The 22,850-nt window shown below is 41.4% G+C and overlaps 1 protein-coding gene across 6 annotated transcripts in view; it reads right to left on the reverse strand.

Annotated features, from left to right (window-relative positions):
- Positions 1-22,850, reverse strand: part of rtkna (rhotekin a) — an 80,888-nt gene that overhangs the window by 33,251 nt on the left and 24,787 nt on the right. Inside the window, exon 1 of one of the 6 annotated variants that reach the window (XM_079607245.1) lies at positions 17,380-17,519. The exons of 3 other annotated variants lie outside the window; for them this stretch is intronic. In XM_079607245.1, coding sequence (XP_079463371.1) covers positions 17,380-17,475 — 96 coding nt within the window. In that variant the 5' untranslated portion in view covers positions 17,476-17,519. Of the gene's footprint in view, positions 1-709; positions 1,325-17,379; positions 17,520-22,850 lie in introns of those variants that run through there. 2 more of the 6 variants (XM_079607250.1, XM_079607248.1) reach the window with 2 other exon arrangements.

Genomic DNA, 22,850 nt, shown 5'->3' on the forward strand with positions numbered 1-22,850 from the left:
CAACACTAGCTCTCTGTTTTACAAACCCTAAAGAAAAAGAAAGCAAGAGAAAATTTAGCAATGGGACCACAAAGCTCCATCCTGACTTTGATTTTTTTTTTTTTTTCTGAAAAGAATCCCCTCCCATAGTTCTGTTACTGCAGTACAGTAGAAGCATTGTTTCAACAATAATGAATTCCTACCACTATCCATGCTGTGCAAATCATTAATACAATTTAATAGGAATGTTATTCCAATATTTAATTAACATTATTCTATTTTGGCAATGCATGTTGCTGCATCTCGTCATTTTAACAAACTTACAGCCGATATAAATATCTTAATAAAAAAAATAATTGGATTGAAAGTTTATCAACTTTTTAAAAACAAGAAAAAAGCAAATTTCTCCCAAAAAATTAGCATACCAAAATGAAATAGACGCTGAAAAGAGCAGGCCTCCTCCGCGCATCATCTGATGTACGCAGCAGGTATTGAGTGCGCGCGGGCATTTGACCTTGCTGCTGCACGCGCACCTGCACGCAATAGCGCAGCGCTACCTGGGCATTATTATAATAACAGCCACAGATGCATTATCAAACTAGGGGTATATTTTCGACATAAGACGAACTATAAAACAAAACCTGACAGTAGGCTACAAGCAAAATATGCCATCGTGATCAGAACGAGACATCAAATCTGTAAGTGCACAGCGGGTAACGTCATCACTTACTCGCGGATTCTTCGTGTTATTCATGTTTGAAGAGTCGCTCGAAGAAGCTCGAACTCCGAAATCACCGCGCGGTCTTACGCAATCCAGTCCATTCGCTTCAACTCTGAAGTGATCAAGTGATCAAATGTCCATTTCTCCGAAATAAACGTGGCTCTGGCACAACGGTGGAGAGAATGCTTGCTAGGGACCGTCGGTGTTTGACACGGTCATCTGGCCGAGCTCATCTCTCAGCTGTCATCACAAGCCGCTCTCTCTCTCTCTCTCTCTCTCTCTCTAGTCCAGAGGGGGTCAACTCAACACGAGCTGCGGTGAGGAGTGAGAGCCAACCAGAGAGGCTGGAGAGGGGGCGTCGGTGGTGCTGCTGACTTCTGTGGGTTGACAGTCGCGGTCCGGTGTAGGTTTATCGAAAAAATATCAGGTTTTCCTAGATAGCATGCAAACAATGATACAAATACATCCCGCGCGCCTTCGTAGATCAAAACAAAGCTGTCGGTATAGGCGCTGCAGGACCACAGTCATTCTCCATCTTCCGTCCTCATCCGCTCCAAATCCACGTTGAATTACATCACCCCTCTAACAATAGCAGTGAGTGCTCGGAATAACGCGGAATATGGTTCAGATCAGCACGTGGGTTAAAGCAATTAAATCTTTATAAAGCAGCGAAAGTCCAAAGAGACAAGTTGGCAAAGAGCTTCATGATTAAAGATGCATGTGCAGACTCATACTTTGATTAGACGACACATTTACTCAGGGGTTTTCAAACTTTTTGATGCCAGCCTAATTATAAACTTCCTATTGCTATTGAATTATTATAAAATGTATTTACCTGGAAAGACAAAACACTCCAAAGTGAGCAAGCTAAGAGTGACAATTTTTTTTTACTGTATATTATACAAATCAAATGTATTAGCTGTTAGTGGATTAACAAATCAACTAATCTTATGATTTCTGATTCCAAAAAGCTGAATCCAGTACTTTTTTCCCTCTGGAATGCACAATTTTAGTCCCTGGCCTGAAACCCATGAAGACCAGTCATTATAATATATATATATTAGAGCTGTGAAACGATTAATTGCGATTTATCACATCCAAAATAAAAGTTTGTGTTTACATAATGTCTGTGTGCTGTGTATAATTATTTTGTATGTATAAATACACACACACGCATGCATGCATATATTTAAGAAAAATGAATATATAAAATATTTCTATTTATATAAATTATATAAAAATATATATGCAGTATATAAATGCAAACATTTCTAAAATATATAGATGCATGCGTGTGTATTTATATATACAAAATAATTAGACAGTACACACACATATATTATATAAACACAAACTTTTATTTTGGATGCGATTAATCGTTTCACAACTCTAATATATTATATATATATGGCTAGTAATCTTTGATCACCATTTGATAACACCCCACCATCACTATAGTATTAATTTGTAAGGGCTAATTAACATCGAACAGGCTAATTATTCACATGCAGGACTTCTTGGGACAGAGTCACCATGAAATCAAAATGGACAATTTTATGGAATATTGCACTATTTATTATGATGATGATTTATCCATACACATCATTAATTATAATATTTTTAATTAATGGGCACTCTTTCATCAAAATAACTTCCCAATCCCTACCTATTGCAGCGACATCTCTTCTCTTCTCTGATGATACGTTTACTGGCGCGAGGGCGGGATCAACCTGTCACTCACATGACATCACAGCAGTAGCAAACCACAACCATCCAACCAATTCTTAATGTACAAAATCAAGTCCCGCCCTACAGTTTTCTTGTTCGAGAAGCCATTTCACTTGGATGCAGTACATCTCAATAGGGAAGAAAAGACTATCGCAACTTCCGTTTCATGCCGACTTTAAGACTTCAGGGGCATTGTGGTTCAATTGTTTTACATATGACTACAACAACAAGGGGATGAATTTGAATGACAAAGAGACAAACAAAAAACATACATTTTCTGTCTATACTGCCATTTAATGCTCATTAAATGCTGAAAGCCTTCATTATCTGGTGGTTTTCTCAAAAGCAAACCACCCTGTAATAATGATAATAATAATGATCACTGCCCCATGCTTGTGTAACATGGTAACCCAAGTCAATAGCATTTTCATCAATCCTGTTTTGTTGCACACAGTCTGATTTAGTTGAACCACATGCAGTCCTAGTGCCTGCTCGAGTTAGACTGAAGCCAGGCCTATGACAGACAGGCTCTTAGATTCATTAAGCCACTTCAGATGGCAGTTCTGGGGGCACAGCAGGTCGTATTCAACCAGGTGGAAAATAGGTGAGGAGTGAGCCAGCAAAATGAAGATGAATGCCAAGAGGCCCTGTGTGCTGCTGGTGGGTCCCTTTGTAAGATACACTGTGTAATTGAATAACACAATCAAAAGCACACAGCAAGAGTGGAGTGATATTGAATTATACAACAAAATACATTGTTATATAACAGCTTTTTTGGTTGTTATAGGCAAAAAGAAAAACAAAATGCCATTCTGAATAAACGTAAAAGATATGAGGCGATAGGCTGAATGGATTGAGTTAGCGGAAGAGCAAGTAGAAGCGAGAAAGGGAAACAGAGAAAGCAAAGGAAGTGAGGGACAGTAGGGAATTGTCTTCCAAAAATCGATGAACATGGTGAGAAACATGCAGAGATGAAAGAAAGCTTTAGAGGGAAAATGATTTTTGACCTGACACCATTTCACACACATCCTCAGGATGTTCTGTACTGTATGTGCCCACAGGCTGTTACATATACATCAACACCCATGTGGAAACACAAATCCAGCAGTTGAGGAATGGTTTCATAAGAATCATCGGGGCAGTAATAAGATCCGTTCAACAACAGCTGCACTAACTGCGACGGACAGTATTATTGGTCACAAGGAGCAAGAGAATGTGTCAGGGCCACAGACTACCCATCATGGAGTAAAATTAGCCTTGTGCTAATACAAGAAAGACAAAAAGAGAAGGAGAGGGGGTGGGAAAGAGGCAGACAAACTAAGACAGGAAGCCAAGTGTTGTGAGAGGAATGTGAGTGCATTATGTATTTGTGAGCATAAAGTAAACATCCAGACGTCACTGCAAAAGGGCAGGGGGTCAGGTCAGTGAGTGGCCTGCTGGAATATAGAAAACAACGACAGATTTTAAAGGCAACAATGATGAGATTTAGTGCAACGCATTTAAAATCTGATTAAATGCTTCAATCTGATGGTTCAAGTCACTTAAAGCTGTACACAATAAACAGATTTAAAAATGATCTCACTTGCCTTTGAATTAAGTCTGAGTGAGTGCATTAAGTTGGGTGCTTAGCCTTTATAACCTTCCCAAACTCTCCCTTATTGGCTTGTGATTTCTGATTTATACCGTATTTACTTTCTCATTGGAAGGAATGTTTTTTTCCCAAGCAAACAAAATCTTGTTTCCTATCTGAGGCGTGTTGACCTAGTCTCTGAAGTTTGTTTCCTTCCTCGCCATATACAGCATCTAAAACAGTGTCTCTTCTTCCATCTTGTTAAGTTCTTACTGGTCCTGATGTCACAGGTGCATTGTACTGCATTGTAATGTCACATTGTATTGTTGTAATACCAATAAATTCTCAGATAACATACAGCTAGCTTTTTTTTCGCCCTCAGGAGGGGCTGTGCATTGAGGCAGGAAATGAGCAATGTGGTTTGGAAGTTGACCACAGACCACAACAAGAGCACCACAACATGATATATTTAAAATCTCCCCAATTTCATAACAGAATGAAAGGAAACAAACCCCCAATGGCAATATATTCTCATAAACAGTGGCATATCCAAGTATACAAATCCCTATTTTATGTATAAATATATACAACCCATTGTGTTTGATGTACATTTACAGTACGTTAGTTCAGTTAGTGTCCCTTAGCAGACATTGAGAAATTTGTGAGTAAGGGTAAAATTTAACAATTTACAACAGTACACGCTACAATGAGCAGTTATGAATAATCACTGGGATCTCTGAAAATACACATTTGAGCAGCAGATAATATACCTAGAGCTGAAAACACAAGCTGATAATGGTGGTGTTCAATCAGTGGATTTACTAAAAGGCTTTTGGAAGTATTGATTTTGGCATTAGTGCAACAAGCCAAGCACTGTACTATAGATGATTGAAAGCCCAGTATTGATTAAAATCATAAAGTCTACTGGCAACATCCCGAAAAGCAGCAACAACAAAAGGAATTTCATAGGAAAAAAATGCCATGCAAGAACTTTTACCACTGCGTCCTGCAGTGTTGTGCAACAATTCGAACTGAATTAAGAAGGGCTTTTAAATTCAATTTCTAAAATGTAACTGAGTCAGGATGCAAACAGGATGCAGGATTAAAACTCAAATTTAAATGTATAGAGGTAGGTATAGAGGAGGTTTTAATATATATATATATATATATATATATATATATATACACACACACACACACACACACACACATATATGAAGACCTCCGATGCAAAAGTCTCTAAAAGCCACCTTTGTCAAAAATGAGATAATAATATTGAGTGAATGCTCTCCGCACATAGTATACGTTCATCAAATACTTTCACTTCAACTCACTAAATCCCTCCCTCAGCCCATTCAGAAATGCCGGTACTTGGGTAGAAACCTATACATAAGAGCCTTAATATTAAACAAAAACCTTCGACGGACATAGAGGCTTTTGCATGTCTTCATATATAGCCTATATCATTCCATTCATAACAGAATTTCAAATAAATGTAAAAACTTGTCAAAACAAAAGTTTTAAAGACAGATAGACGCATGATAATTGGTTAGTCAAACAAATGGTTAATCTATGGAGTAGGTGCCACCTTATCCCTAAGACTAGTCATCCCCATTTCTTAGCCAATGGGAGACAGTGTACGGCTCCTGCATCATCTACACAGTAGCACAGTAAGCTGGATTAACCTAAAGGATTCTTGATCACGTCAAGATTACATACACATGCATCTAGTCTTCATGAAGGCCGGCCCATTTTATCTGCTTGTTTGAAAGAGACAAATTATGTACTGGGCAGCTGACCAGATTCAGTTTCCAAAAAAAAAGTTAAGGTTGAATATAGAAAGGATAAAAACCTATACAGAACATTCTGATAAGTAAATAAGGGCACCTCTGCATGTCTTAAAGGGATAGTAATGTAAACACTAATGTCTTTAACCCGTCGGAAACTTTCTTTCTTCTGTGAAACATGAAAGGAGATATGGATACCTTATGAAAGTAAATGGATAACAAAATGATTTGGTTCACAGCATTCTTCAAAATATATTTTGTGTTCCGCAGGAAAAAAGAAAGAAAAAAAAATCATACTGGAACAACATGAGGGTAAATAATGGCAGATTTTTCATTTTTGGGTGAACTATACCTTTAAATGAGCCGTACTCATCTCATTTAAAGCATATTTAATATGAAAGTAATTTAACACCTAGCAGATCTACTGGTATTTATAGTAGCTACTGTAATATTTTACAGCTGACTGGTGGTGAACCAAGGCCCATAACTGGACTGTAGAGTAAAGATCCTACTTTAAATGCACCCATAAAAATTTAATTAAAATCTAATGGTGATAATGGTTATTTTATTGAAGACCCTTTCCATAGTGCACGGACGCCAAACTATGTGACCCTCATCAACACGGCTTTACAAAAGGATCCAAACAAGTAATTTTACAAAGGGAGCACTCTTGCCCGACCTCCAGTTTAACTATGAACTACAAAGTTGGATGACATCAGGGGTTTGTACCAACGACATCAACAGACACAAACAGACAGTCTGTTCTTCTCAAACCTTATCGTCAGCCCAAGTGGACGTCAGCAACTGCCGCTACACGGACAGCAGGAGTCGGATCGATGGAGCTGGAGGCTGACACTGCTTAACTGTTCGCACAAGGAAAATCTATTTCCACTGGTGGAGCCATAAATCTAAAGGAGAGGTTTGGTGGTGATGTAAGAAAAGAATTGTAGCTCATCTATTTCATAGGTACTGACAGATGCCTGAGCACTAGATCATGAAGAGGTGCCACTTCACTGCGGGGAGGTTAAAGGAGGAGAGATCTCAAATGAATGGTTTGCGAAATTGGAGAACAGGTCAAAGTTTTGCAATAGTGACATAAATCATGTTTTAATAAAAAATAAATGAGTAATATCAATGTCGGCACATACCTGGGCAAGAGTACCATATAACGCAATTCTGTATTACTCTGAGGGAACATAATGACCTGCTAAAAAGGTCAAGCACGGTTTTGTGTGCTTTTATTTCGGTTAAGTTTATCAATGTGACTCTACAGTTCACACTATAAGTCTTCAGTTATAAAGTCTATAATTTTAGAACTTATTTAACAATTAACTAACTCAATCGTACTGCTTTTTAAAGTACAGAATCAAAAAAAATCATATAAGAGGACTGAAGTTTGAATCCGGAATGGGTCATATCCTTATTTTAACACATATGGGCGAGCAACATCAAACTATGCAGCCAGTTTAGCGCAATGTCATAACAAAGACTATAGATAAACAAAGACGGTGCACTCCTATTATTTATAAATGGGAGAAACTTCTGAATAAAAGAGCCAATTGCGTCACTGCAGTTACCGTTAAAAGCGCGAGGTTCCCATAGAAACCGTAGGACTGCAAATGCAAAATAAGTTGTTGTTTTTTTACACTATTTGAGCATAAGAAATAACATTTATGGGACAGTTCATGTCAGATTTTGTGGCGGATTTGCAATGTGTTATTTAATTGTGAGTTCGGTTTTCGAGATTTCCACTCAAATAGATACCCGAAATAGCTGCCCGGAGGTGTAGCAAATATGGCCATCGAGTGAAGAGTGATTATATCTCTGTGTACTTTATGTAAAACTAGCTTTTTTCACATTGATACATTTTCAGATTATTTATTTTAAATTATTTAAATTCATTTTATGCAAAAATAAATATACATTTAATTGCAGCATTTGTTATGATAGTGTTTTTTACTATTTTAAAATAAATTGTGTGATGATATATTTATCGACTTTATAACGACCACCGAGCTCTCTATGATATTGGCATTGGCCATCAAAAAAACTATATCGGTTGATCACTAGTCCCAATCCCATTCCCCCTCACTCTCTCTGTCACTTTTCTTGTTGGAATGGCTAAAAATACTGAAAAAGTGGTGCTAAGCTGAAAATGAGCAATAAATTGAACATGAACATCCAGACAGGCCACATATCATCTCCATAGCCCCAGAGCACAGAGTACCAGGAGGACAAGGGTTCCTTTTCAGCTGTATCTGATAAGCTAAGCTCCCCACACTTCAGCAGCTCTATCCCTGGAGCCTGGCCAGATGGTTCCCATCAAACTGCGCTAAGGATGAACAAACAGCATAAAGTACATTATCTCATCCATGTTGATTGAAGCTTTTGTGAAGCAACAGCCGTAAATTGCGAGCTATTCTCTAGAGGGTGGAGGTGTGCCAGTTTGTTATACTGATGCTAAAATGACCCTCATGTTGTTCCATTCCCTCCTCCTCACCAGCGTGAGGCTTGATTCAATTACAACGGCCAAGCAAACTCCATTGGCTTCATCTGCAGGTGGTGAGAGGGATAGGTCACAGCATAAGCACCTACATTATAAACCAAGCAATAACAAATCCAGCTGAAAGACTTAAGGAAAAAAAAGTAACTCATTCCATCAAAACTGTTATGACGAGCAGTTTGTCCCAAGGCCCCGAACCGTTTCAGAGAACAAAAACAAAAACCAGAAACAAACTAAATCAAATCAAATCAAATAAATCAAACACTTGAAAATACCATTAACCGGTTAATAATGTTATTTTATCATTCTGTTTAATATTTTAATTTGGCAGTCAACCAATCATGAATTCAACATAAGTGAAATGCCCGCGCTCATCTGTCAAGTCATCATAGGCAAATAACTTTAGTTTTTCCGAGGATATGTCACCAACCATTCAAGTATTTATAAAAATTAATGGCAGGTAATCTCCAGCGTGGTGCGCGTTTTGAATCTAGCGAAAATTGCAGGTTAGTGTAGAACCGCTATTTAGGAAAAAATTAAACACCATGTTGTAAAAGTATTGTGGCACTTGCATGTGTCATTACATTGTTAAAGGGGTGGTAAAGTATGATTTCACTTTTCTAACTTCAGTTAGTGTGTAATGTTGCTGTTTGAGCATAAACAACATCTACAAAGTTACAACGCTCAAAGTTCAAAGCAAAGGAATATATTTGCTTTTAAAGAAAAGGACTAGGCCTACAACAAACGACTGGTAGGGACTACACGACATTCTTCAGGGGTTAGTGACATCAGCAACCCTAAAATGTACATAAACCCCACCCCCGGGTCCATGTTGAGAAGAGAAAGTTGTTAAGAGTACATTTGTGAGTCAGCTCAAACTTTAGCATCCATCTTTTCACATGCAATAGAAAGTCACTCTGTGTGCATCTCACAACAGTTCCTATACGAGCGATTTATAGAGATTACCATGACAGAATATCCTAATTGAAGATAGTTATCTTCACATCAGCAACATAAATTCATCAGTCTCTCCATCATTGTCTGACTCTGTTTTAACATTAAAGGCAGAACAGTTTCTGTCATTTGTGTCTGTGTGAGGTAATCGCAGCTGCTAACACACACGAGCTCTTGAAACCCTGCCCTCTGCAGCAGCTCATTTGCATTTAAAGGGCCAGGCACAAAACGGTGCGTTTTTTGCAAACCCTCAAAAAGTGACAACTTTAACATGCTATATAAAAATATCTGTCGGGTATTTTGTGCTAAAACTTCACATAGACACTCTGGGGACATCAGAGATTTATTTTACCTATCTTGTGAAAATGGCATTTTACCACCCCTTTAACATTTTCCCCAAATCAAGCTCAAATGGAGTTAAAAGGTTTTTTCAAAAGCGAGTGTCTGATATTTTTGTTTTGTCAGTCATTAATGGTCAAAATTTGAGGCAGGCACTTTCCGATTAGAAAGTTTATTGTAGCTATGAGGGCGCTCAGTTTTTTCCTGTCGTTTAATACTCTTGGCCAAAATCTTGTGTATAAAAAAATAAAGTGCTATGCACAGGCTGTATTGGCTATGATTAGAGGGCAAATACCAGACTGACACTCTTCTCTGCACCTCAAATACATTTTCTAATCAATCCATTTTCGGAACTGTAATGTTACAGAGGGAATGCAGAATAGAAACCTTAAAATACTGATGGAGTAAACCGATTGATTTTTGCATGTGATATGCCTATTCAGACCAATGTGAAAAAAAGCTAGATGGGCTAAATGAAAATACATATTCACTCACTGACAGTACTGTAGGTGGTGCTTATAGAAAAGCAGAAATATCCCTGGTACACTAAACAGTACAACTTAATGTTTCTGACACCCATTTGTTACAGAGAAGAAATTCAAACAGTATTTACATTTTCGAAAAGCCTTTCAGATTTTTATATTCACTATGGAGTGAATCAAACAAAAAATACAAGAGTACTGGTTTCACTGGTGCTAAGCAAAATCCAACTGGATGCTGCACACTGGTGGTGGTTGAGATGAGACTCCCTGATGTGATTGTAAAGCACTTTGGGTGTACAGTATTACATAAAGCACTATATAAATGTCTCATTCATTTATTCATTCCAAATAGTCTGTCCGCGAGTGCCACCAAGTTGTAGTTTTATGAACCAGCAGCAGCTCTGTGGCTGGTCATGTGATCAAAAGCACAAATGTTATTGGTTGACCAGTTTTTATTCGTAGTGCCAAGGAAGAGTTTAGAATACCTCTCCGTAAAAGCTGTCGCATTGACAACAAGCAAATGCTCATGTTGGTCTAGAAATTAAAATGTTTATCACACTAATTTTTTTAATAGAATATTGGTCATTGTGTGAATAGGCCTTTTTCCTCAGTCCTCTGTAAGTGGCAACACGTATAACGCGGCACCCATGGGTCAATGATGTATTGATACGGAAAAGCTCGTCAGTGAAATTGGATAGACAGAAAATCTTCCATTCTGTAAGAAACATATATGCCCATTAACTGAACTCCAATGGTGGAGATTCGACAGATTCAACAGCAGGTCTTATCTTAGAAAAATGAAGCTCATTTTCTAAAAGAACAACATCTAGAAAGCCCAATCAGGGCAGAAAAGAAGGGATAGGTAATAAAGTAAGCAGACAGGGTGAGAAATGGTGGTCTCCTCTAACACACTGAATGCTGGGAGGTGTTTTCCAAAGGAAGCTGGCTTGAGTCGAGGCATTTGGCTGGTTCCTGCACACAGAGTGTCCATTCAGCCCTGTTCCTGACTACACCAAGGCCCAGGCCAGGAACGATAGAGGCTGTGCTGAGGCGTGGGTGACCAACTACAATGCCCTCTTTCACTACCAGCCTATGCCCTCCTCCCAATACCCCACCCCGCCTGGAGGGCATGAGGAGCGCCAGAGCCTTGTAGAGCCTAGTCACGAAAAAGACTCCTTGAAACCCAGTTTGTATGTTGAGAATGGGGTTATTTGAAAAGAAGCAAAGCAGTAGTGGTCATGTACTCTCTGTATTTCCCCTACCATTGTTTTGAGGGGGCGACCCGCCTCGCACGCCACGTCTATGACAACACCACGTATCCACGCCCGCTCCACGACACTAGTAGTTTCGGGGGGTCAACCACCCCCCCTAAAAAAATCCTAGGGGAAACACTGACTCTTGCTTTATTTCTTGACAAAAATCAATAAAGAAATCTGTTGATGAATAACACTGAATTGTATGGCTCTGATATACTTCAGTGAAATCCAAGAACGAACTGGTGTGACGTTATTATTTGTTTGACATTCTGACATTCGAAACGGCTTGGCATATGCAAATCGCAATGATTAGATGCTTTCTCAACTGCCGTTTTCTCACCGCTGACAATTTTGTAAATTCTGTTATTGAGAGGAAAGCGCACAGTACATATTAATCTAAACTCTGCTCCCAGCAGTTTGGATGGTGTCACGATGTTCGCTATAACAGTAAAACAGTATGCTCAGCTATTTCGAACATCTACCCCTAAGCGAAGAACAAAAAAATAACTTTGTTTTAAGTACGTCAGGGCCTTTAAACCTCACAATCCATAACAAAGCTAGTTAAACACCTTTCCAGCTGAACCAATAGACTGAAAAGAAGACCTTGTTTTACTATGGATGAATGGGCAAACGACACAGTAAATGGCTCTGGCATGCGCACAATGATGACCTCTAACCTTATGAACCCTGAAGAGAGTCACGTTTGGCTCGGGCTCACCGCTGGAGTTCATTCATCTTAACTAAATGCTAAACTAAGCTTAAACTAAGCATTCCAGAGTTATATTTGACAATTATCGTGGATGTTCAAACAAAGAAATGGGTGGTGCGGTGACACTTCATATCCCACATTATACAGTTAAGAACTTGTTGGGAGGTAAAAACAAGCATCAAGAGTCGTCTACTATTGGGCCAAATTTGACACCTGTACCTGCTGACGTGTGGTGATTATCTGAGGTGGATTCAGGTCACACTGGGATTCTAGGTGAGGTGAGAGGTCTGCCCTTTCCCAAGCATTTCATCATGCTCTGGCTGGAGTTCAAAGACCCACAGGACATCATGGGTGGAGGCCAGAGTTATGAGGTCCTTTTTTCTTGTGCTAACACAATAACATTCTTCTAGGGTCATTTTAGTTGCACAACATAAGAAATTAACGTGAGCAGCAGGTATCATTCCTGCTGGGATGGACACACAAAGGCCACACTGATCCACCTGAGAGGAGGAACCCTGGTAAACACACTGCTGAGAGAGTATAGAGAGAGCTCTGTATCTGCTACAGATCCATGTAAACAAGCTGTGTGAATGGAAAGAGTTTTATTGACTCATTCCACAGAAAAGGCGACAGGGAACTGAAGAAATATAAAGATCACATTGTTGCTTGATTATCATAATGCCCTTGAGCACATTCAAGAGATTGTCACATGGAATTAAAGCACTGTGAATTGCTTTGCTAGATGGCAAATAATGTAATAATGTTGAAGCTGATGTTTTTCTCATGATTTTTTTTATTAATATAAGTTAGCCATGTCATTGTAAACCAAAATTATTTTAAACCGAACTCTTTTGTAAATACCTTTACTTTCACTTTTGCTCAATTTAAGCTCGTTGTGTCCTTGCAACGTTTTTTAATTGTATTTCTAGAAGTATTCTATTAGTTTACTGTTGGTGTGGTCATATTTGCTAAGGTCTCGCATGTACATCTATTGTGAAAAGATGTGAAAAGAGACCATAATATTATTGGTTGAGCCAGTGTTGCTGTTGTTGGGCTAGACTGGATGTTCAAACAAACAATGTTTTTGATACAGAGACAGAGCACTCAAAAAAGAAAAATGCTTGTTCAAATTATTTTGTTAAAATGTGCTGAAGCAACTTAATTCTTTGCCTTTTTGTCACAAATTAATATGATTATGTTAAATCCACTTAAATTAGTAAAAATGAAGTTACCAATCATTTTGAGTTGGGACTACATGAATCATTTTTATTGGCATAACTAACTGTACAGTGGATCTGTAGTTCCCAGCATGCTTGCGTGGGGATGCATTAGGAAAGTAAATGTGGAAATTACCTGTTATTTTATGTTTTTCAGTAAAGAGAACAACTTGTTAGTGCTTAAAGTTTAGTTCTGTTGGAGATTTAGAAGTGTTTATGTTTTTTAGTTTTGTGGTTGCATTGCACCTGTGTTTAGGTTGTGGTTACAAACAACCATGTTGTCAGTTGATGAGGAAAAAACTGTGCTAATTGACCAGTTTTTTCTTACTTGCTCATCCTATAAGTTTTATAAACAAAATTGTCTTTAGAATACTAAAATGTTCTATTGCTAGTTAGTATGACACTGCAGGAAGTTAAATTTATTGAGATGGTTCAACAAAACTTTATTTGGTTAAATAAACAAATAACAATAAACGCTTTATTCTTGTTGTACCGACCTAAACTAATTGCATGGAAAAGTTTTCCTTGATTTAATTAAGTTCATTGAACAAACTTTTTTTGTTGTTGCAATTTTCTGGGAAAAGAGAAATGCATTCTTCAGCTCTAGGTTTACCATCAGCAAGCTAAATAGAGAAAGTGACCAAATCCCATCACTCCTCAGGCAGGAACCAAAGAGCAAGGGCAAGCCACGGTATTAAAGGATAATTCCGGTATTTAACACCTTGAGTCTATATTGTAGTTTGTTTTGGATGAACAAGAGTGGTGGACAACATTTTTTTGACAATGGTTCCTCTCTCGAGTTTTTGACTATAATAGAATTGGCCATGGACCCATTTAACATTGGAGTCAATGGCCATGTCCGAAAATGTCATTAAAACAGCCAATAATGTTCGTTTACAAAACTGTTAAACTCACCGAGTGGTTAGTGGTGTTCGTTGATGATTATAAACAATATATCGTCGCAATATATGATTCCAATCCGTTTATTTTGCTATAGTGGAACTATTTTTTCAGACACTTCACAACCGTGTAACTTCCGCTCAATATTTGAATCTGAAGCGTTAGCACACTCCCGACCACTTGATGGCGATAACCGATGTTTATGTCTCGCGGGACACTCACGGTCACAGTCGAGTTCAACTTCATATTGCACTGGTCAGTGGTCACGTCTTTCAATATTTAGTTTTTTTATTTCGCTTACTTTTCTCACAGTTGCTCTGCTCGCTAGCCTTATGAGAAACGGAAGCGAGCAAAAAGACTACATCGACCAAATGTAAACAGCCCCCTTTCCGTTTCCGGTAGCGCATTTATATTAACGAGCACTCAGTCCTTCAACAGAATTCAATGGGATTTTACAAAATGACGAATAAAACACGACAGAAACTGTATTTCGCAACACTTTTTGTTTCTGGAACATCAACTAACATCACTAATCACTCGGTGAGTTGCACAGTTTTGAAAACTAATGTTAAAGGTTGTTTTAATGACATTTTCGGACATGCACATTGACTCCAATGTTAAATGGGTCCATGGCCAATTCTTTTATAGTCAAAAACTCGAGAGAGGAACCATTGTAAAAAAAAATGTTGTCCACCACTCTTTTTCATCCAAAACAAACTACAATATAGACTCAAGGTGTTAAATACCGGAATTATCCTTTAAGCACTATGACTGAGCAATTACGGAGTCCTCACAAAGACATGTCCATATCTACAGCATGCTATTGTATGTGTGGTCAGGCAGTGTGTGTCAAGCAGATATGACATCATACCAGCCAATTACTCTCATTAAGCTCAGCTATTTCCTGTTCCCATCACCCATCACTACAAGCAGGCTATGGATCACGGTTTTGCAGCAACAAAAGGTTGTGACGACACCGGGGAAGTGTTCTCCTGGTTTTCAGGAGACAGAGACATCGTAAAGGAAGGACACGAGAGGAATGTTCATGTAGTGCCAAGAATTTGGCTGCCTTGATTCTGAAATGGACTTGTTAAAACTTGAAAAACCTGACTGCAAATGCTAGCGCTAACAGTAGTCCCTAATCATTCCGAAAACCACAGGTTCCTGCCTCCGCAGCACTGGAGAATATATCACCCCCTTGAGCAAACTCTGGCTAAGCAAAATCATCTAGCATTTTATGCTGTCAGACAGCCCAGAAAGATTTTCCTCTTTAAATTAATCTTTACAACAACATGGGGTTCACAACGTCTTACTGCCAGCCAAAAGACACTGTTCAGAGGTTTTGGAGATTATAGGTGGAAGACCAAAATACAACAAAAATATATTTGTATTATTATCAATGTTACAACCAGTTGTGCCGTTTAATACTTTTGTGGAAACTGTGATACATTTTTCAGGAATTTTTTTGATGAATAGAAAGTTCAAAAGTATTGCATTTATTTGAAATTGAAATCTTTTAACATTATAACTTCACTGTCACTTCTAATCAATATTGCATCCATGCTGTAACATTTATTGTTTTTGTAACTGTAACAAGCTGTTGTTTTTCAGTATAGTAGCACATGAATATCTGTTATTGCCCCTGCCTCAAATCTCTAACCGATTCGATTGAAAGATAAACAACTCATGTGATACCACTATGAGCACACAATTATAAATTAAGCATTACAATACATTTAAAATTCATGAAATTATTGTGTTTTCATAATCAATCATTACCATGTCAAGTTCTCGTGTCCAACCCTAATTTAGAAGGAATCCAACCTGTCTACAGGAAACAAATTACTAAAGCTGCAGTGGGCAGCATTTTGCAATATCATACAAAGAGTCCATTTTTTACATGAAGATCACATGAGCGATTAAATTCAAATACAGAGTCCCTTTCAAACTGACACAGGCTTGAAGCTAATTGACTTCTGAGAACTCAAGACTGCCAACTTTGAGATGCATGACCATGAAGTATATTAAATGCACCAGGAATTTATGAAGATGTCCTTCAGCTCAAAGGAAGCGCCTCCATGTCCTTTCTTTATCTTAGGCTTCAAATTTAGGGTCACATTGTAGGAATAGTGAGTACATAATCTGTCTACTCGGCGAGGAGCACAGGCACCCTGGAGGAGTGAGGTGTGATCTCAGCATGAGTGGCGAGAAGAAGCCCAGTTTGGTCACCCACACAAAACCCCATAGAGCTCAGGGCAGCGACGGGGGTGTTCAGCATGTCATTCAGTGAGGCGTTCCTAACACACAACAGCTGCGGGACAAAAAGACGCCTAACCAAAGCAGGTTTTACTTTTTTTTTTTTTTAAGTATGGTATTTGATATGCACTTTGATAGTTATCATATAGTTTATCATGTGCCTCCTGCTTTTTAAGTAGTAAATTAAAAAGTACACCATGAACCACTGCCTAAAGTATAGCAGTATAGGGGTCTCTGGCATAACACTGACGAAGGAAGAAAGGGGCTTTTTTCCACACTTCTCATAGCTTGACTTTAGCATAAGATCTGTATGTTCACAGCGATAATATCACCAAGTGTGCAAATGTTTTCAAAGATAAGGCCAGTCAAATTAAGTCTCAGTGGACGCACTTGCAAAAGAGCTCATATTAATTTGTTCATTTTGCAGTTCAGGCACGGAACACCCACAATTCACAAACCAGGCAATAAGGTCCAACAACACACACTTTCATCCCATGAGAGTCTGAGACTCTGTCTTGTGCGATTGCAGCTGCAGAGCAGGACCATTTGAGAAATAGTGCTGCTGCTTCTCTGTTTAAAGCATTACTGCCAAGACTGAACACACCAAACTAACATGAGCAATCAAACACATTGTATCAACATCATTGTAAGAGCGAGATACAACTTCACCACACAGGAAAATGGAGCAAGACATTAAAGTGATCTCTCACACCTCAGCACAAAAAGTATTTAATTAGATCTTCAGACTTTTTAAATCTTGACTTAAGGCCAAACTAAGATTTTTCATTTCATAACAGAGCAATTACATGTATTCTTAGTTATTGTATTTGGAAAGCACTTGCTATAGAAATAGTTTGTATGATTTTTTTATTGCATTTTAATATCTGATTTAATTAAAGGGCAAATAACAAAATTCAGACCTACTTCAGATGTCAAATGAGGAATAAATATCAAGCCAGGTTATGAGAATACCTTTACCTTTAAACTCAGGGCGATCTGACGAATGTATATCATATTGAGATCCTCCAAAATACGAAGTTTTTCCTCCATGTCAGCGAGTCTGTCTATGGGCATCCTTCAAGAGGAATACCAGCTCCTGATTTAAAAGTTCAGTCTCCCAATGCTCTTCAAACCATCAATGTGTCTTGAGAGTTGAGAAACATTATCGGAAGTTGACGAGTAGGCTATATGAATCACCACCCAAACGCATCCAAATCCAACAGCGTATCCAAGAAAATAGTTCCCTTTCGTAGGGAACTCGCACTGCGTCGTTGAAAACGACTCTTTGGGGACGCTCCCTAAGCGTGCGCCTCTGAAGTATGAATGAAACTAATCCAATCCTGATTGGTGTTGCGTCGTGACGTAACATGTGACGGCATAACCGGATGCATAAAAGTGTCGCCGGCGCACACACACATTAGCTTTCGCTCTTCAGCAAGCGCTCTCTGTTTTTGTCTGTCTTATTTGGTGTTGTCTGTCTGATCCAGTCACTGTATTATGGCGAGTGAGCAATTCATTAGATGTGTGCACCCCTGCCCAAAATATATTACGAGTGGGGACACGCATCAGTTGTGTGTGAATTGTTTTGGAGTGTAACACACTCACGGGCAGCTCTCGAGGGGGCTGTCTGTGATCTCTGTGAAACACTCCCTATCAGTACTGCGCTCGCGTTCCCCGTGGTTCAGGTCCCGCGTCCGTTGAGGCGGCGCGGTGACTCAGATCGCGGGGTTCGCAAAGGGATCTTGCAGATGAGGATGAGACTGCTGCGGCACCTTCTCATTCTTCATCTGAAGGTTCTAAGGCTCTCGTTCATGGTGCAGAAGCCCGCGCTGCGGCTTCTTCTGCCCGTGACGAGACCTCGATGTTTGAACTATCTGCTTCCGAGGGAGTGGATGTGTTCAGCATCGAGGCGGCCGGAGGAGCGTGAGTTAAATTCACCAGCTCGCGTTACCCGCGGTTCGGGTCCCGCGTCCGTTGAGGCGGCGCGTCGACTCAGATCGCGGGGTTCACGGGGATCTTGCAAATGAGAATGAGACTGCTGCGGCACATTCTCATTCCCTATTTGAAGGTTCTGTGGCTCCCTTTCATGGTGCAGAAGCCCGCGCTGCGGCTTCTTCTGCCCGTGATGAGAACATGATGTTTGAACTATACACTTCTGAGGGAGTGGATGTGTTCAGCATTAAGGCGGGTGAGCGTGAGTTAAGTTCACACAGCTCGCGCGCGGCGAATCAGATCGCGGGGTTCGCGATAGGATCTTGCAGATGAGAATGAGACTGCTGCGGCACTTTCTCATTCCCTATTTAAAGGTTCTGGGGCTCCCGTTCATGGTGCAGAAGCCCGCGCTGCGGCTTCTTCTGCCCGTGATGAGAACCTGATGTTTGAACTATCTGCTTCTGAGGGAGTGGGTGTGTTCAGCATCGAGGCGGATGAACGTGAATTAGACTCGCCAGCTCACGTTCTCCGTTGTTCAGGTCCGCGACTCAGATCGTGGGGTTCGTAAATAAAATAAATAATAAAATATGAATTTTGCTGATGAGAGTGAGACTGCTGCGGCACTTTCTCATTCGAATGGTTCTAAGCCCGCGATGCGGCTTCTTCTGCCCATGACAAGCACCCGATGTTAAAATAAAAAATCTTCAACATCGAGGCTTAATAGCGTGTTGTGATCCGTGCTGTGGCCAGATGAAAATTAACTGGCCACATGTTAGACAGGAAGCGCTTAATAAATAACTAAGAAAGGAAATAAGTGAACACTTCCTGCAGCAACAATCACAACATCAGCGCCGGAGCTTACCATTTTTATTGATTTATTTATTTTTCCTGACTTGTATAATGAGTTATCTAAGTCATGGGATAAACCCCACTCCTTCCTCTAGAGCCCCTCCCTCTGGAGTTTGGCAACAGATAAATTTATCTCGCTCTTTTGATCAGAAGGATGACCTGAGGGCCGTCCTTCAGGCAAGAGGGCTTCAGGAAAGAGGTTCTACCTGAAATGAAAATTAGACCCTTTCCCTCCCCCCCGTTGTAGAGCAACTGAGGTTGTTCTCACAGCGGAGCCCTCAGGAAAACTATGTGGTTGCCCGCCGTCCAAGACGCTTCGGGCCACATCAGTTTCCAGCGAACGCATACTGTTGTGTTCGCTCCAAAAAGCTTGAAAAAGGGCATTGACTATGGTTACAAAATCGGTCTCGACTAATCCCTGCCGGTCATCTGCTTCAGGGGGTCGAGAACAATGCTCAAAGAATACCCGAAACCAGCCTCAAGGGGCTGGTTCCCGTAATAGATTTTGTTGAAGCGTGTCAAACGCTTACCCAACATATCTGCATGGGTCCTGCGTATAAGCAGGATTGGGTGATGGAACAAAAAGTATACTCTTTACTGGTCAGAGAGGCCATATGATGGGTTCCTCCTCCAGACAGGGAGTCCGGATTTCTCAGCCGGTACTTTATAGTTCCAAAGAAGAATGGAGGGTTCCTGCCGATTTTAGATCTGAGTCACTTAAATCGTTCTCTGAGGAGCTTCAGGTTCAAGATGCTCATCGTGAATCAAATCAGGTCCGAGGACTGGTTTATCACGATAGGTCTAAAAGACGCATACTTCCGTGCTCCATCCTTCCAATATACAGGAGGTTCCTGAGGTTCGCTTTCGGGGGCGAAGCGTACCAAATTCGGGTTCTTCCGTTTGGCCTAGCACTCTCCCCTCACAAAAGCTCCAAGTGTATGGATGCAGCTCTGGTCCTACTGAGACTTCAGGACATCCTCACACTTAATTGAATCGACGACTGGCCCATTCTGGCTCAGTCTCGAGCAATGGTAGTTCGGCATCGAGATGTCGTCCTTGGCCGTGTTCCCGAGCTTGGGGGTGAGACTCAACACGAAGAAAAGCGTGTTGGTACCAGCTCAGAAAACTACGTTTCTGGGCGTGGTATGGAACTCAGATACAATGTCGGCACATATGTCTTCCGCGTGTATCGAGTCCATCTGGGCCATGGCATCTGGGATAAAGCTAGGCCAGGCCATCACTGTAAAGCAATTTCTAAGACTGCTGGGCATCATGGCAGCTGTGTCCAACATAATACCTTTTGGACCTTCTACACATGAGGCTCCTTCAGTGGTGGCTGATAGCCAAGGGGATTTCCCCAAGGGGGAATCCGTTCCGAACAATCAGGGTTACGCGCCGATGCCTTCGTTTCCCTAATTAATATGGAAGAAACCTTGGTTCCTGTCCCAAGGGCCAGTGTTAGCAGCGTCATGTCGCCGGAAAACCGTTTCGACAGGCGCCTCCTTCACTGGCGTGGGCGCGGTCATGGATGGCCGCTTTGCCAGGGGTCTGTGGCAGAACCATCAACATGTTTGGCATATATTTTGCCTAGAGATGTTGGCTGTGTTCAGGGCTCTGAGGAGCTTCCTCCCAGACATCAATTTATCTGAACCGACAAGGGGGACTCAGATCGCGCCCTCTATCCAGACTGGCGCATCAGATTAATCTATGGTCCCAGGGGAAATTATTATCTATTAGAGCAATATATGTCCCGAGGGTTCAGAATCAGGGAGCAGACATCCTGTCGAGGCAGGGGCTGAGGCCCGGGGAATGGAGACTTCACCCAGAGGTGGTGAAGTTGATATGGCAGAGGTTGGACCAATGGAAGTGGATCTGTTTGCGTCTCGAGAGACGTCCCACTGTCCACTTTGGTTCTCCCTCACTCATCCAGCCCCACTGGGGTTGGATGCCATGGTACAGGCTTGGCTGAGGCTTCGCCTGTATGCTTTTCCCCCGATCGCTCTGCTCCCGGGAGTCCTGGAGAGGGTTCGTCAGGAGGGCATCAGTCTTCTTCTGATAGCCCCGTTGTGGCCGGCCCAAGTATGGTTTTCAGACATATTTTCACTTCTGATAGCTCCGCCGTGGCAGATTCCTCTGAGGAGGGATCTGTTGTCTCAGGCGGAGGGCACAATATTCCACCCTCGCCCGGAGCTGTAGAAATTGTGGGTCTGGCCCCTGAGGGGGTCCAGTACCTAGATGCCGGTCTATCAGCTGGGATGGTCAAAACCATACTTTGCTCTAGGGCTCCGTCTACTATGAGATTATATGGCCTCAAGTGGTAGGTTTTTCCACTTGGAGTAGAGAACATGAGTTAGATCCAGTTAACTGCCCAGTGGCTTCAGTTCTGGAGTTTCTTCAAGATCGTTTCTCTGCGGGTCTCTCCCCGTCCACACTTAAGGTGTACGTGGCTGCCAGTTCGGCGGTCCATGCACCACTGAGTGATGGGCCTTTGGGGAGGCACCAACGGGTCATACTATTTCTCCATGGTACATGGAGGTCAGGTCCTTCCTGGGACCTGGTGGTGGTTCTCGAAGGGCTATCCCTGGCTCCCTTCGAATCCCTCCAGTCGGCTTCGCCTAGGACCTCACGTTCAAGATAGCCTTTCTCTTAGCTGTTTCTTGAAATTATTAAGAGAGTGGGAGATCTCCAAGCCCTGGCACTAACGCCAGCTTGCTTGGGGTTTTGCCCCCGGCAGAGTTAAGGCCATCTTGCACCCGAGACCCGGCTATGTGCCTTAAGTGCATTCTAACATGGCTAGGTCCATGGTCCTGCGAGCATTTCATCCTCCACCTCATGTGTCGGCAGAAGAAGAGAGGTTCCTTTGCTCTGCCAGTCAGGGTTCCGAGTATTTACCTTGAGGGGTCCTCTTCTTCGAGGAGGTCGGACCTACTGTTAGTGTGTTTTGGGTCACCTAATAAGGGGCTCCCGGCATCCAAACAAACCATAAGTAGGCCTACAAGGTGCGCAATTTGCCTTCACCTTTGGCCGTAAGGGCTCATTTTAACAGAGGCATGGCGTCCTCTAGGGCCCTCCGTTCGGGAGTGCCCCTCCAGGAGATCTGTGAGGCAGCCGGTTGGGCTACCCTGCACACTTTCATCAGGTTTTATTGTCTTCACCTCCTTAGTGCGTCTGGCGCACGAGTGCTCTCGTCCTAGCTTAAGTGCCTGAGATCAACTTCACTCTAGGACAGGCTTTTTCGGTGCGTGGCCTAGTGGGTATTCGTTCCCCAAAGAGTCGTTTTCAACGACGCAGTGCGAGTTCCCTACGAAAGGGAACGTCTCGGGTTACGACTGTAACCCTTGTTCCCTGAGGAGGGAACGAGACACTGCGTCGTCTTGCCACGCCCCTTAACGCCTGGGAGCGGCTTGCTTCATCGCGAGGCTAATGTGTGTGTGCGCCGGCGACACTTTTATGCATCCGGTTATGCCGTCACATGTTACGTCACGACGCAACACCAATCAGGATTGGATTAGTTTCATTCATACTTCAGAGGCGCACGCTTAGGGAGCGTCCCCAAAGAGTCGTTTTCAACGACGCAGTGTCTCGTTCCCTCCTCAGGGAACAAGGGTTACAGTCGTAACCCGAGACGTTTTCACGTCACACAGACCAGATGTGCCTGGAAACAACAG

This window comes from Phoxinus phoxinus (genome assembly GCF_949152265.1).
Source record: "Phoxinus phoxinus genome assembly, chromosome: 3".
NCBI lineage: Eukaryota > Metazoa > Chordata > Actinopteri > Cypriniformes > Leuciscidae > Phoxinus > Phoxinus phoxinus.